This window comes from Triticum aestivum, chromosome 2D, assembly GCF_018294505.1.
Source record: "Triticum aestivum cultivar Chinese Spring chromosome 2D, IWGSC CS RefSeq v2.1, whole genome shotgun sequence".
Lineage (NCBI taxonomy): Eukaryota > Viridiplantae > Streptophyta > Magnoliopsida > Poales > Poaceae > Triticum > Triticum aestivum.
The window spans coordinates 472,461,494-472,477,718 of record NC_057799.1 but is presented as its reverse complement, the minus strand read 5'-3'; the positions used below and the strand labels follow the sequence as shown (position 1 = coordinate 472,477,718).

General features: G+C 44.2%; 3 protein-coding genes across 4 annotated transcripts; 1 reads left to right on the top strand and 2 right to left on the bottom strand.

Moving 5' to 3' along the window:
- The first annotated feature begins 915 nt into the window (after positions 1 to 915).
- Positions 916 to 1,918, top strand: LOC123053889 (peroxisomal membrane protein 11-4). The gene has a single exon (XM_044477486.1). It carries the CDS (start codon positions 1,115 to 1,117, stop codon positions 1,802 to 1,804), a length of 690 nt encoding a protein of 229 aa, XP_044333421.1. The 5' UTR covers positions 916 to 1,114; the 3' UTR covers positions 1,805 to 1,918.
- Positions 1,852 to 10,283, bottom strand: LOC123053887 (ATP-dependent DNA helicase DDM1). 2 transcript variants are annotated; one of them, XM_044477484.1, is made up of 15 exons: positions 9,991 to 10,281; positions 9,556 to 9,608; positions 8,002 to 8,436; positions 7,806 to 7,904; positions 6,824 to 7,170; positions 6,571 to 6,757; positions 6,287 to 6,462; positions 4,885 to 5,141; positions 4,676 to 4,780; positions 4,481 to 4,575; positions 4,251 to 4,370; positions 3,135 to 3,254; positions 2,797 to 2,895; positions 2,620 to 2,721; positions 1,852 to 2,470 (listed from the first exon to the last, which is right to left on the bottom strand). In XM_044477484.1, the coding sequence occupies exons 1-15, from the start codon at positions 10,031 to 10,033 to the stop codon at positions 2,243 to 2,245; spliced, it is 2,466 nt and encodes an 821-aa protein (XP_044333419.1). In that variant the 5' UTR covers positions 10,034 to 10,281; the 3' UTR covers positions 1,852 to 2,242. The 2 variants fall into 2 exon arrangements, with proteins under 2 accessions (XP_044333419.1, XP_044333418.1); XM_044477483.1 differs by having other exon boundaries at positions 2,620 to 2,895; positions 9,991 to 10,283.
- Positions 10,284 to 10,613: 330 nt separating this feature from the next.
- LOC123053888 (septin and tuftelin-interacting protein 1 homolog 1-like) lies at positions 10,614 to 11,941 on the bottom strand. The gene has a single exon (XM_044477485.1). The coding sequence runs from the start codon at positions 11,847 to 11,849 to the stop codon at positions 10,719 to 10,721; it is 1,131 nt and encodes a 376-aa protein (XP_044333420.1). The 5' UTR covers positions 11,850 to 11,941; the 3' UTR covers positions 10,614 to 10,718.
- Positions 11,942 to 16,225: the final 4,284 nt, after the last annotated feature.

Below are 16,225 nucleotides of genomic sequence, written 5' to 3'. Positions count from 1 at the left end.
TGATGTATAGATCACTAAAACCCCAATATTTATAGGGGCGGGGTAGGGGTTAGTAGACTGGATTTTCTTTTGGTCAGTCGATTTTTTTCTCAAAGTTGGATGTAAAGGGAATGGCGAGATCTCCTTCTACCTCCTGAAAAGCATCGTTCATCGTCTTTCCCATGATCTCAAGTTGAACTGCCCACGATCGCCGGCCGAACCGCCTGCTTCTGTCGCCCACGGTCGGCGACGCTCTTGAGACCGCCTGGCCGCCCCGCCCTCCCCCTACCGTCATGCTTTCCGTCGCCCTCGACCATCTCTCTAAACCGGCCAATCATCTGAATTTTCCGACGAACCTGCACCCCCACCCCGAACCATCAATCTTCGGACTCGCCCCCACCGGCTATGGCTCGTTTCTGGTAGAGGCCTTGACGGTGTCCCCGGGCCTCGCTACCGCACGTCGTGGTGCCGCCAACGCCCGCTTCCTTCTCCACCGAATTGAACGGCCCAAATTCGAAATCCAGGTCACTAATGTCCAGCAAATCTGATACTAATATTTCAATATTTCAGTTTTGCTAAAGCACATCTAGATGTGCCATAAGTATTGCACATCTAAGTCATATATCATTGATCTTACATTGAGATTCGTGTGAATATTTTCTTTCTCTTTTTCTCTTTATGCTTGATTCACTCACTTAGATGTGCAATAATTAAAACATATCTAGATGTGGCCTAGACACAACCATATTTTCGATACCAATGCTACTGTCGGAAGGCAAAATGCACTACGCTGGTGGTCGACGGAATAAAGATAAAGCAGAACCTAGCCACAAAAAAGCATAAAGAGAAAGTAAAGTAATGAACCGATCAAGCAAGCAAACAAAAGTGTTTGTCTTTCCTCGGCCCTCTCAATCCATCCTCGATCGCCACCTCCAGAAAATCACTCACCCATGGCGCAGACGACAAACGCATCCCAGCCAAGTGCCCGCCACGGCCCTTTATCCCCACCCAGCCACACACATCTACCCATCGCGTCCATTTCCCACAACCCAACTCTGCAAATCGACCTCCCACGCACGCGCGCGCGCGCCTCCCCTGACCCGCCGCAGCAGCGGCGCCAGAGCGATCGGCCGCCATGAGCGGCGGTGGCGCCGGCGACACGCTGGACAAGCTGGTGGTGTTCCTGGCGAAGCGCGACGGCATCGACAAGCTGGTGAAGACGTACCAGTACGTGTCGAAGCTGGCGCACTGGGCGGCGGAGACGTCGCACCCGGGGCTGGCCGGGCGGGCCAAGAGCTGGGAGACGGCGGCCGGGCTGAGCCGCAAGGTGTTCCGGTCGGGGCGGTCCCTCACGGGCTTCAACGCGCTGCGGCGGTCCCCGGGGGAGTTCGGCGCGCTGGCCGTGCTGGCCAACGCCGGCGAGATGGTCTACTTCTTCTTCGACCACTTCACGTGGCTGTCCCGCGTGGGCGTGCTGGAGCCCTGGCTGGCGCGCCGCGCCAGCTTCGTGTCGGCGTTCGGCGAGTGCGTCGGCTACGTCTTCTTCATCGTCATGGACTTCATCATGATCAGGCGCGGGATCAGGCGGGAGAGGGCGCTGCTGCGCGGCGGCGAGGGGAAGGAGGAGGAGGAGAGGGAGGGCGAGGTGCGGAGGATCCGGGCGGACCGGGTGATGCGGCTCATGGGGACGGCGGCCAACCTGGCGGACCTGGTCATCGCCGTCGCGGACATCGAGCCCAACCCGTTCTGCAACCACGCCGTCACGCTGGGGATCAGCGGGCTCGTCTCCGCCTGGGCCGGATGGTACAGGAACTGGCCGTCGTGAGCTGAGCTCGGTCGGATTGGATAGGCATTTCGACCGGCAAGATGTACTATGTAAAAAATGTACGCTTACCGCGTTAATTATTTTCTCCTATTATTACGAGACTGTTGTATGGCAGAGTTCTGGCAACACACTTCCAACCTCCTTCAGAATAGACTACCATAACAGTCTTACATAGCTTGCTGACCCAAAGCAAATGGGAAAGAAGGTGCGAGCTCAAGTTAGAGCACCTAATCTACGGGTGCAACGCCCGGTCAATAATTACTTCCTTTTGGATTCTTTTCGAGATATGTTATCACATACTGTATCACATATGCCATGCGGTCAATAATTACTTCGGCGGATACTGCTTTCGCCAAAACATCAACTAGATAGCGGTGACCAAGCCGAATCACCCGAAATGCCTGCCAAGGCGTCGTCATGTCTAGGCCAGGTCGGGGCTCAGCTGGTGAGCGCCGAGAGCATGCCGCCACCGCTCTTCGAGGCCATCACGACCTCCCAACCAGGCCCTTTCAGGGGGATAAGAGGGGGGGCATCGGCGGCGGCAGGCGGGCCGGTGAGGTCGCTCCGGTCCATCACCTTCAAAAGGTCCTCGTCGCTGATGTCGGTCTGGATCATCCTGTCTTCCTCGTCCTGCTCGTCCCTCAGCAGCGCAAGCAGCTCCTCCTCCTGCATTTTCCAACAAAGCAGAAGAGCAAATCAGCCATCATTCCCAGTTGCTTCGCTTTTGTTTTTACTTCCTTTGGTGTTTCATTTCTGAACAAACAATTTACGCAGTAGACAAGAACACAATCTATAGCCGAGACTGAAATCTTTACATCTAAGACATTAGGCTTCGCGCTGTTTTGTTCAAACTGCCCCTTCCCGATCACAACATGCTCTAGCTTCAGCTTTCCAAAAGCTCTCTTGATAATCCGTCCCTGCGACAATGAGGAGGTGAGCAGCGATGCCACAAAACATAGCCTAGCAAGAGTCTGCAGGTCATCCATCCATACCTCAACAGAGTTGGACGTTGCCAACCGATAAACATGCACTGGGCGCGTTTGACCAATCCGGTGGCATCGATCCATGGCCTGCAAATCCATCTGAGGATTCTGCAGAATGAAGCAAATCTTCAGCGTATCACAGCTATGAAAGGTAACTGAAAGGCGGGCATTTTCAGATTTTCACCAAGGAGCACGGCTACAAACAAAACATCCCATACGAAAAAATGAATATCCAAACAGGGAGATGGCATGTGCAGGGAGAGTGTAAACTTTAACAACTGTTACTTGTGTATGCATACCTATATCGAGTATTACACTACAAACTCTTGAGATAGACAGGAAATTACCCAGTCACTGTCATACAGGATACATGTATCAGCAGAAGCAAGATTGATGCCAAGCCCACCAGCACGTGTGCTTAGAATAAAGATATTCATACTGCTGTTCAAGTCATTAAACTCTGCTATCTGCCACAGAAAAAACAGTACCAAATAAAAGCCATAGACAGCCATTAAATAATCAGAGAAAGATTGGCATGTAACAATAAAATCAATATAAGGAACATTTATGGATTAGACCACTGGTTCTCCAATAACAAACAGTTATGTGCATTCAAGCCCAGGGTCCATAAACCATTGAACCGTCAGTTTGCTGTTCCCACCAGTTTGCAATCTAACCAGCTTGTAGTGAAATATTCAACTCCATCCAGTTTTGGTAATGATTAGCTGCCAGTTAAGTGAGTCTTTTTCCCTCTAAATGAGATAATTAATCCATGTATTTGTAACATGTTCGATTCTAGCTGATTTTGCCCTATTTAAAGTTCTCCAAATAAATTCAGGCACCATGCAGATGCAGGCTCAATGGTCGCGAGCCTATTCGGGTGAGTGTTTTTCAATCATGTCCAAGCTAACACACATTTGCTGAATCGGATCGGAGATGGATGTGCGACTTCATCCAGTCTGGTAGCAATTAGCTGCCAATTCAGTCAGAGCTTTTTCCTTTCAGTGAGATAACTAATTCACGTTGTAACAAGTTATGCCCAATTCTAGCAAATTATGCCCAGTTTACAGGAAGAAAACTCAGGAAACGTCCAAGTAAAATGGCAGTACTTGGGAACCAACTCAGATGTATGTTTTGAAATCGTGTTTAAGCTACCACACATTTGCTAAACATGTATGTTAAACTAATATGCTGGTTGGATATGAGAATCCCCTGCTGTGGGATGTTAAATTACAACATACAGGTGTTTTAAGATTGTAAGATTTAACATGTATGAGCTCAGAACTGCTCATATAAAATAATAATTGAACATGTGTTATTGAGCTCGATGCTAAATTGCTCATGTGCTCACTTGGGAAATTAAGGCATGTGCATATGCACATACATTAATACAGAATTGCAATTCTTCAAGATGTAGATGCTATCTAGTAAACTGGTAAGAAATCGGTAGACTACCACATTACCTGTCTCATCCTGTCTTCTAATTTAACACTACCATCAATTCTGCAAATATTCAGGCCTTTCATATACAAATAATATTCAATTATGTCCAAAACTTTTGTCCACTGTGAAAATATTAGAACCTACAAACATATTAACTGAATTAGGATATAATTCATGAAAAATGTGCTAGCATGTGCATGAATGCAGAGTAAAGCTAAGGCACAAAGAAATGTAAAGGAGAACCATAAACCTTGTGCTTTCGTTTGAGTAGGGATTCCAGTAACCTGTCAAACAGCTGAAATTTACCACATTGTTCCAGAAGCTTATCGGTAGGTGGATAAAGGCCTGCAGACAAACAAATGAACAACAATGTAGAAAAAATTAGCAAACAAAAACATAGAGTGTAACACAAATAGGACACATTCAATTGGATTATGGGACACACTTGTTGAGTCAAATGCAGCATTGAAAAGATCAGGATGGGCACAGTTCTTCCTCAGCTGAATCATTAGGTTATTTAGCTTCATCTTCATGCCAGGTCTCCGCAACACTACAATATAGAAAAAACTTGTAATATAAGAATTAATTGTTTACTTGTACACACAATGGACTGTGAGTGTGCAGGAAAAGATGCACAAGCTTACATATGCATACCTATGTCTGTGCTCTCAAACAAGTAGTTGTCAAATGTCTTTTCAATCAAGTGAGTCTGGATTTGCTTCTGATGCGCAGTCATGTTAGCATAAATGATTATCTCTTTCTTCCGTGGAAGCATCTGTTCCACATCCACCTTCATCCGTCTTAAAAGGAATGGACGCAAAATGGCATGAAGCTTTGAAACAACAAGGACTCTTTTCTTCTCATCAGCTTCTTCCTGCTGTTCCTCGTCTCCTTTCCCAGAAAAATCAAACCTTTAAGAAGATTTTTGTCAGATGAAAGGAGGCAAAATAAACCAAATATATTCCTTGAATGTTTAAATAGTACTCCCTATGTTCCATTATTATTGTCGTGGTTTTAGTTCAATTTGAACTAAAACCACGACACAAATTATGGAACGGAGGGAGTAACTCCACTATCTTTATAACAAAAACTCCCAATGTGAAGGTATTAAAATCCATATACTTACTTCCAATATTACTTGCTCATAGCATGCATTTTAGATAATAACATAACAAGTTTAACAGCAGACAATATAATAAATAAGAAAAGGTACAACATAAAATTCTGCTAATGTTTATTAAATTGGCAGACATGTCATATCAGTACACAACATATACTGGGACGAGGAAATTTTATAAAATAAGCGGCTGACAAACAGGGAGGTGGCTACTCTGGCGCATGAAGACATCTACCAGAGAGTCCTGGCGGTGCCCCCTGTGGCAAATAGTAGTTACCCATTTTGGGAGTCTATCAATGTGGGTTGTAATTGTTCTGCCATATACCCATACAACAGGGTATCATTGTAACTAGACGTTTCTATATTATTGTTAATGCAGTGGAATTGCTACAATTATACCAGATAATTGCATTGAATAGTGGAATTGCTACAATTATACCAGACAATTCATGCTTGGGAACTGATGTTGCGACTGTCTAATTTTTTCTTTTATACGATTCACAACTGATCAAATTTGATAGATTTTATTGCATCGTTTAACCAAAATATACACTTAAATGCCAAATGTTGATCACTTTATAGTAAATCCTGAAAAATGTTGGCTAAAAGAACAACATATATGTGCTATTAGATTCATACACAAATTGATATCACAACATCTAGGCATCTAGCCAATGGCAGAGTCAAACATTTCAAAGCTAGACACAGTTACATTGGAATGTTCAGGTCGCTTATATTTACTCATTTATATCATCATTACAAGAAAAAAAAGGCCAGGGGATAGCAACTGATGAACACAGGAACTGCTGCCAGGATATGGAGACTAAAACAAAATGGCATATACAGAAAAATACCCAAGGTTTCCACTCAAAAATAAATAAATTAGTACCCATAGTAAAGGGCAGCCAGTAGTGCATGTGTAAGTTAAGCGAATCATACCATGACTCAAATTCCTGATGAGACGAGAATATATCAGGCAAAATGAAATTCAATAACGACCACAATTCTGCCAGGTTATTCTGAAGAGGTGTCCCAGTCAAAAGAAGTTTATTGGCCATTGGTATGCGCTTTAACTTTCTCAATAATTTACATTTAGAATTTTTCAACCGATGTCCCTGCAAAAAGTATGGAGGCATGTTAATAAGGAATAGAGAAAGGTAGAGAACCATAAATGGCTCCATCATGTAGATTTTTTTTCTCAATAGCATGTGCTTTTTCATCACCTCATCCACAACAACATATTTCCACTTATAACGAGCAAGAAATTTTGCATCTGACATGGCCATCTCATATGAAGTAATTATTATTGGGAAATCGGGGCCAACAGTTTTGGGCCTGAATTTTCTCCTTATCTCTGCCCGAGCCACTTTATCTCCATGGTAAATCAGGCCAGTAAGAGATGGAACAAACCTAAATCAAGTATATTCACATAAGATAGCACTTAAAAAAACTGAAAATAAAATTTGGATACCTTACCTTGAGATTTCATTCACCCAATTTGAGAGAGTGGAAAGAGGAGCAATTATCATGTATGGACCATGCATACCATTCCCTTTAAGATGGGTAAGAAATCCAATTGTCTGGATTGTTTTCCCAAGGCCCATTTGATCAGCTAGTATCCCATTCAGCCCATTCTGCCACAGTGATATTAGCCACTTCACACCCTTTATCTGGTAAGATTTCAACTGTCCGCCAGTCATTAATGGTACAAGGTTGGCTTGCTCTTTTTCCCATCTTTCTTCTTCTGTGAGAGTGTCATCATAAGCAGAACGATCTTCACGAGATCTTGTGAGCATGGCAGCCACTGCTGTCTTAGCCTTCTTCTGAACAACATTTTATTTTATTGGTACTTAGAAGTAGCAAGATGTTGTCAGCACACAATTATGATAAATAAATGACAACTATTTCTCATACTTTCTCATATATTCAGATCCCTTTATTGATATATCAGGTCATCCACTTTAGAATGATGACCAGTTCCCACTTAAATACTGAATATAAATGTTCACCATTATGGACCTATTAGATTCAGATGACAATCAACAAGTCCAAACAATTCAAAGTAACACTGGTCACGGAATGTTGGAATGCCTTAATTCTTACCTATGAAGGCAGCTGAACCTGTATTACAGCAAATTTAAAAGGGCACTTAAATTGAGATTTGTGAACTAGTATGTTGTAACTTGAAAGGATGCTGCTACTAGAAAAGGCAATCAGGAATTTTGGGAAGTTAACATTAAGCAATCAGGACAGCACGCTCTACAGTTTTCTTCAAGCGGCAATATATGTTTTAATCCTAAGTCCATTGAGAAAGTAAAAGACTACACATAATACTGCAAATAAGCAAAAGTACATGGCAAACAATGAAACAAAACATCTCCATAATTTAGAAGACAGCCAAAGATTACCAACGAACATATTTACATAACAGATGATAATATATGATGTATGCACTCACATCATTGTATTGTGGCTTAGAATTTACTTTCCTCTTTCTGCCACATCCTTTCTTCTTGTCTTCCACAGACTCCTCTTCATCTTTAACTTCAACAAAATTCTGCTTACCCAACAGGTAACAGCATCATCATCAAAAAAAAAAAACTAGCAATAAATACGAAGATAAGAAAAAGGTCACCACAGTGGGGGGCTCATACATCTGTAAATTGCTCCATCTTTTCAAGTAGAAATTCTGAATAAAGCTGTGTCTCTGTCAGCAGCTCATCCAACTTGCTAAAACATGCATTAGGATCTAAAGCAAGTCTTGCCGCTTGTTCTCTCTTTCTAGCCTCTTCTTCCTCTACCTTAAGCCGAGCCTCATATAGCTGCTGTTCCTCCTTCGTCATCACCTCTGTAATGAAGGATGCATCATCGTTCTTGGCCTCGAGGTCAATAGGTACAGATGAATTTACATCCAAGAACTCATCGGATGTCTCCTCATTGGTGGAGTGCAATGGCTGCTCTTCAGCCTTCAACGCCTTGACAATGGGGTGTACCAGTACCCCAACGCAGCTGGCCTCAAGCTTAACAGGCAGAGACGTACTTGCATCAACAAAATCACTGGCTTTCTCATTCTCGGCTTCGAACATTTTCTAATTTTGCACAAAATAATCAAATCAGACTTAAGATTTGAAACTGTTGGAGAACCTCGACACAAAAAAAATTACAAATATTGCCCCAACAAAAGCATACAGACCCCATCTAGACTGACGCGGATCTAGATGATGTGCTGGGTATGCACCCACACACCAAGAAATTGTGGAGGTTAGCGGGGTTTAACTAATCACTGGATAAAAACAAGCTCATACTCTACGTTGTACTTACAAAGTTACAGTTGTCATTGTTGTTGTTTTACTATTCACACATATTTTAAATTATGTAGCAAAATGTTGCAGTAATCAATTATCCAATTTGATTTTTTTTGCATCAATAATAAAAGAACCAAATAATATACAATATCAGCAAGTGTATGAACTTCATGAAAAAGATTGATCATTCAACAAGCGCTCATACATGGTTCAGCTTCACATATTTCAAACAGAATCTGTAGCCAAAATATGTAATATTGCACAGCATATGAATAAGTTTAACCTCTGGGAAAATATTGCACATCAAACCAGCTGCAAACATCACATCATACTCAAAGTGCTACAGCAACTTTAGGCAGATACTACTGCGATGCGATGTAGTAATACTAGTATTAGTTTGAGAAGAGACTAGTAATTTCCTAGACCTGATGCTTTGGAAAAAACTCGTAATTGCAACTATGCAGACATGATGCTTTTATAACTATGTTGTACTAGTAGACAGTCTGCACTGCAGACCTGTTTTTGTGGCACATCTGAGCCTTGTTTTAGAGTACCTGAACCATTAATGCCTAATATGTATTGCAGCCTGATGCTTGCTAATCTGTCATGGGATTTCACGTCAGCTCGCAAATTCATCCATTGTACACCTGACATGCAACTTCTGAGTTTGTGTGTCTATTGCAAAGTACCACTTGCCAAAATGCATCATCCGTAGGAGTAGGCAAATGTGTAAATTCCCGTAGAAAAATACTAGCAAACAGACTACTGCCTAGAAAAGAAAAGAAAAAAGGAGGATTCACTAACAAAGAAGAGACACCAAAAATGAAAAAAAAAATACATGGACAGTAGTACACATAGAAGAAAGCATGACAAAGAAATTGATCTTTCGGTGCACATTGTTACCTCAGCATTGGTCTGGTTTGCTACCCAAACTCTGTCTACTTCTCCAAAATGACCTGAAAGAGGCACGATAGGGTCAGATTTTGTGCGGACAAAAAAGGGATTCAGGTTTAAGAGGTTGATATATTTCTAGGGTTTCATGAGAACAAGCAACTGGGAGAAGAGTCGCCATGGGAAGAGTAGGAGAGTCGCCATGGGAAGAGTAGGAGAGTCGCCATGGGAGGGGTGGGAGAGGCACCGGGGAGGGGGGGGGGGGGGGGGGGGGGGGGGGGCGGCGAAGAGGCGACGTGCGAGGAGAGGAGAGGAGCAACGTGGCAGGGGAGGAGAACAGCAGCGGGGGAGGGGGGGAGCAGTAGTAGTTGCTGTCAGGGCGGAGGGGGGCAAGGCGTTGCAAATGGGGAAGGAGCGGGGAGGAAGAAGGGGGAGGATGGAGCTCACCTGCGTCGCCGCTGCCGTCACCAATCGCCGTCGCCATCGCCATCGCCGTCGAGGCCGCCTCCTGCCTCTGCTCTCCTCTCCGTTCGGTGGGGAGGAAGCGAAGGGGAACGCGGGAGCAGGCAAGTTACCATTTCCAGTTCAGAGCTCCGCTTGATCCTAGGAATTTTAAACATTTGGATCGTAAGGATCCTTTTACTGTTGTAAGACCCTTTGAATCGTAGTAGAATTAGAGATCTTTCAGCTCATGTTTCGCTGCGTCGAAAACTTTATCATGTTATGCCCAGTGTGTTGGGTTAAGGAGTCTGTTGGCCTGTGTTGGCCTTTTACTGTGTTGCTTGGGAATTTGTAGGTAGCACTTAGTTTGAACTGCGTGTTACTCTGATTTAGTTTTCAGTAATGAAAATCGGAAGGGGCAAGCCCTTCTTTGATAAAAAAAAAATACTGAAGATTGCTTTATATATATTTGTATCATAATAATGTACAAGATCAGTGGCGGAGCTGGAGGGAGGGGGGCTGCCCCCCAGCCTTGGATCAATTCCTGAAAAGAAAATTCTAGAAGGGATTAGATTAGATTTTTTTTAGCATTTGGCCACCCAAACACTGATGATTTATGTTCCGCCCTCCAGTGATTTTCGGCTAGCTCCGCCACTGTACAAGATCACCATTACATTGCTAATCATGAGTGACTAGAACCGTATGTACAAGCTGTTGACGCAGACTAGCTAGTATCAACTATGACAAACAAGACGGTTGAGGTCTTCCGTTTGTCGATCCACCATGGCAACGCCAGCCTCCAGACGCGCGAGCACGCGTTTGTCATCAAGCAGCTCTGGAGTGAAGAGGTTCTTCCAGCCGGTGCACCACGCGTCGGCCTCCCCCAGCGATGGCTTCGCGGACTGCAGCCAATGGCGCAGCGCGCTCTCCCATTTGCCGAAAAACTCTTGTTCTAGGATCGACACCACGTCTTGAGTGCGCACGAGGGGCGTCCACTCCATCACCGTGCGGAACTTGACGTCGATCTGCTTCGGGGGCGTGATCCTCAGCTGTTGCAGCCACCGTGTCATCCTAGGCAAGACGTGGCGCCGGGAGAAGATTTCCCAATGCGCCGGGTCGAAGTAGTCCTTCCATGGGGAGATGGTGTCGTAGCTGCCGCCGCTGATCTTGCTCTCGACAATGCCGTAGAGGCTCTCCGGCAAGTTTCCGATCAATGGAAGCCACGGACGTAGCCAATGGTCACAGCCCGGGTTCCACACCGGCTCCCACTCTCGCGCTTTCATGGCCATCCTGGGCGCGAGAACCCGCTCGACGATGTGCTGCACGGCGGAGGGAGGCAGCGCGGCCCTCCACGCCCCCAGCGCGCGCTTCCCCTGGAGCACCTCCTCGGACTTGACGATCGCCCCCAGCGCGCGCTTCCCCTGGAGCACCTCCTCGGACTTGACGATCGCCGCCAGCGCGTCCGCCGTCTCCGCGCTGTCGTCGCCCTGAAGCCTCACGTCGCGCAGCAGCGCGAGGGTCTTCTCGCAGCAGTCCCGTTCAAGGCGCAGGGCTCGTGAGGCAGCCGCCCACTCGCCCCACTTGTGTCCGGCTGGCAGCGACGCGGGCGCGCCCGGAAGGCCGTTGTCGTAGGGCTTCTCGGAGTGGCCGATGCCGGCGTTTGAAGAACGCCTTTCGGTCTTTATGGGGACGATGATGCCTTGGCCGTGCGTGCCAAGACCCGCGCCTTCCTTGTAGTTCCACAGCCGCATCATCTTGGCCACCGGCGCGGTGGTGCGCGCGAGGCTGCCCGGCATCTTGGACGGGTACGAGTCGTCGTCCTTGTCGAGCAGCGCCGCGTTGAAGCTGCGTTTCAGCAGCGCCATGGCCGGCGTTGCCAGGCGAGGAGCAAACACGGAACGTCGCTAGCTATTTGGAACCGGCCGGCGCGCTGTTCGTTCGGCGACTTCGGCTGATGCCTAAGAGAGTCACACACATATGGTACGTACGTACGCATCATTATATGGTTAGCTAGCTAGGCCGGCTGTTCGACGCTAAACCGAATCCGTCTTAGAGACGAGCCTTGTTTTGAACACGTTTTCGAGTCTACCAAAGCATCTTTGTTTACTGAGATATTTTTGTAGTCGTGTTTTTCTTTCTTTCTATGTGAAGTGAAGTTGGATATGCTTTCCGCAAAAAAAAAAAGAAAAAAAAGAAGAAGATGATGATGATGATGATATGCACAAGGCATGTGACCGTGTTGAGTGGATTTTTTTGAGAGGTATGACGGAAAAACTTGGGTTTGATGGTGGTTGGATAGACATGATTATGGCTTGTGTATTCTCTGTTAGATACAAAATTAGATTCAACTCCCAAAAGACAGAGATATTTTCACCCACTAGGGGAATTCGGCAAGGGGATCCCCTCTCCCCATACTTGTTCCTTATTTGTGCTGAAGGATTGTCCAGTATGTTGCAGTTTGAAGAAAAAGTTGGTGGCATAGATGGGATTAGAGTGTGCAGGAATGCACCGTCAATATCACACCTTTTATTTGCTGATGATTCTCTAGTTCTCATAAGAGCAGATGTGATGAATGCAACTTCCTTACAAAATGTACTGGATACCTATTGTGCAAGTTAAGGACAAATGGTAAGTTTGGCCAAGTCTAGCATTTTCTTTAGCCCTAATACATCGATTGTTTCAAAAGCAGAAATTAGCCAGATTCTTCATATTGACACAGAGACATTATCTGACAAGTATCTTGGGTTACCAGCAATGATAGGAGCTGACAAGAGTGGTTGTTTTGGGCATTTCATTGACATAATTAAAGCAAGATTGATAGGTTGGATGGAAAAGCAACCGTCAATTGGAGGCAAAGAAATTTTATTAAAATCAGTGACACAGGCCATCCCAGTCTTTGCTATGTCGGTCTTTAGCCTTCCAAAAGGGATTTGTAAGGAAATCACAGATACTATTGCACAATTTTGGTGGGGTGATGATGAAGAGCACAAGAAAATGCATTGGATGGCCTGGTGGAAATTATGTATTCCGAAAAATGAGGGAGGTATGGGTTTCCATGATTTATATTCCTTCAACTTAGCTATGCTAGCTAAACAGTTCTGGAGACTCATCACTAATCCAGATTCCTTAGTTGCAAAAGTCCTAAAGGCGAAGTATTACCCCAATGAAAGTCCGTTGGATGCTACCACAAAGAATGGGTCATCTTTTATATGGCAAAGTTTTCTAAAGGGCCTTGGAACGTTTAAGAAAGGATATGTATGAAGAATCGGCACGGGTAATGATGTAAATATATGGAGGGATCCTTGGATACCCTCAAGCTCAGATTTAAAGGTGATTACACCGAGAGGTCACTCAAATCTTACAAAAGTATGTGAACTCACCGATCCAGTGACCGGCGAGTGGGACGAACAGCTATTACAAAGTATTTTCTACCCCATGGATGTTAGAAGAATCCTCCTGATTATATTCCCCTCAATGTACAAGCTTTTGACGACTTCATAGCATGGCAGCCCAATAGAACAGGGATTTTTTCTGTGAAAACAGCGTATCATTTACAATGGATGCACACTTATAGGTTGCAGGCAAACATGATGGAAAGGCTGGGAGGATCTACGCCTTTCGCAGTTTGGAATACCCTTTGGAAAATGCAAGTTTCACATAGAATCTAGATTTTTGGATGGAAGATTTTGCGGTGAATCGTTCCATTGAAAGCCATATTGACGAACAGACACGTTGGCTCTAATGGCGCGTGCCCGATATGCCACCAGGGTGTAGAGGATGTAAGGCACTTGATGTTCCAGTGTGTGCATGCAAAGGAAGTTTGGAGGCGTCTAGGCATGCTGGAACTCGTTGAAGATTCTATACCAGTGGATAGATCGGGCTCAATTATTCTCGAACATCTACTATCCCTCCCGGATAATCTATTCTTGATACATTCTAGAGTCAATTTCAAACAAGCACTAGTAGTGGGCACATGGTATTTGTGGTGGATCCGCAGGAAAATAACACATGATGAGCCAGTTTCATCCTCATGAAGATGGCCCATATCCATTATGTCTATTGCTGCAAATTTCCAAAATACTATGATAAAGTTGCAGCAAATGCCAGAAGCTAGATGGTGCAAACCAGACCCAGGGTACACAAAATTAAATGTTGATACAACCTTTTTTGCAAATGAAGGAAGTGGGGCAACAACATCTGTTATCAGAGATATACAGGGAAATTTCATCGCCACACACTGCAAATTTATACCTGTTGCTGCAGATGCAATTACTACGGAGGCGATGGCCATGAGAGATGCGCTAAATCTTGCCAACTCTCTTGGGCTAAGCTGGATTGAAGCCGAATCAGACTCTCTCCAAGTAATTAATTTCTGCAATGGCCAGGAAAGATGGTGGGATGAAGCTGCAGCTCTCTTTGCTGAATGTGTGGATATCAGTACATCGATTAAGAAGGTCATTTTTAAGCATTGTCTTCGTTCTTGTAATCAAACAGCGTATGTGCTAGCTAACTACTGTTTTTGTAATAAGTCTACTCTTAATTGGTTAAACGAGCCACCTGATATCATTGTTCATAAGCTCGTGGACGATGCATATATTTTATGATTCAATAAAGCTAATCATGATGGTCTTCCCTAAAAAAATTGTGTAAATTGATTACTTAATCAACACAGACGACCATTCCGACATATCAAGCACTTTCCATGGACGGTCGAACTGGAACCCACAACTAATCTTTTCATAGATATCTCGAAAAGGATTAAAATCATAGTTTAAAAAACCGAACAGGCGACCGGACCAATGAGATTGGCGGTTCAAGCTTTTAACAATCAGGCCGCCGATTCATTCGTTCAATTGCTGATTTTTAGGGCATAAAATAAAACAATTTCTATAATGATATAGCGGAAAAACAGTTCAAATTAAGGAGTTCTGTTCCTTCAATATGACGTGAGCGTGGTCTTGATGAGTTGGTTATTGGGCTGGATTTATGCTTCGGTCTCTTATCCGAGTGACCAGTGATCGAGTTGGTTAAATGAAAAAACAGACCGATCGCCGGACAGCCGGCTGAAATTTCGGCCGGTCGCCTCCCCAACCGCCTGATTCAGCAGTTCTGGTTTGTTGGATATGGTACCGCAAAATAGCAGAAAACGGCGTCATCGTTCTCCCCTCACTCTCCGCTCTCCGATATCTATTGTTGAGAAAATCGCTAACTGGTAGCTGCTCGGTTGGCTGGCGAGTAAGAGATTAATAGGCTAATCGGCAAGTTAATCAATTAATTGGCCAAGTTATCAGTTTATCAGCTATCCGGTGACTGTACAAGTAGGAATTAATCGTCACGTTAACTGGTTAATCAGACAAATTCTTAAACATGTCCGCTATCCTTTTTTCATCGTAAATGTCCATGCCGTGGCAACACGGCCATCTCCGGTTGTAGTAGCTACATGGCCGGTTCCAGCAAATGGACTGCCCCGTTGTAGCAACGGTTGTCCCCACCACCGTCATCGAAGAAAGTCTTAACCCGTGCAAAGTCCCGGTTCCAGCACTGGCATGTCCCGATTGTAGCACTCTTATATGCTGGTTCCAGCAAAAAACACATCGCTGCCATGGCCGCCGAGCGCGATGCCACGACAGGTCGCAGCAAATCCCCATGCGGATTGTAGCATTTGATGATGATGTCGGTTACAGCAAAAATAAGAACAACACAATGAATAGGCAAAATGAATAGCTTTTGCTCATCCCTGCTATTTAACTATCTTAGATTCAATAATCCAATGTTAGGCATCCGGTTTCAGGAACCTTCTAGAAGGTTCCCTGACCCGGTTTTCCTTTTTTATTTTTGTTTATCCGTTTTATGTTTTATTTTTTATTTTTTTGCTTTTCTGTTTTTTATTATTTATTTTTCTTTCCAGGATTCTTTTTTTAAATGTTCATGTATTTGTAAAATCTTTAGAAATTTCAGAAAATATTCGAGTTTTAAAAATTATTTGGGATTTGCAAAAAAAAATGTGTTTTTTAAAAATTGCTCCCGATATTTTGGTTCACAATTTCCAGAAAATGTTCAGCATTTCAAAAAATATTCGTTATCCAAAAATTGTTCACAAATTTTAAAACAGTTCATGTTTTCAAATTTTGTTCCTGTTTTTCAAAAATTATTCGGATTGTTTTTGCTCAAATTTTTCACAACTTTCAAGAAAATGTTCGGAATTTCAAAAAATATTCCTGTTTTTTTTTAAATTCACGTT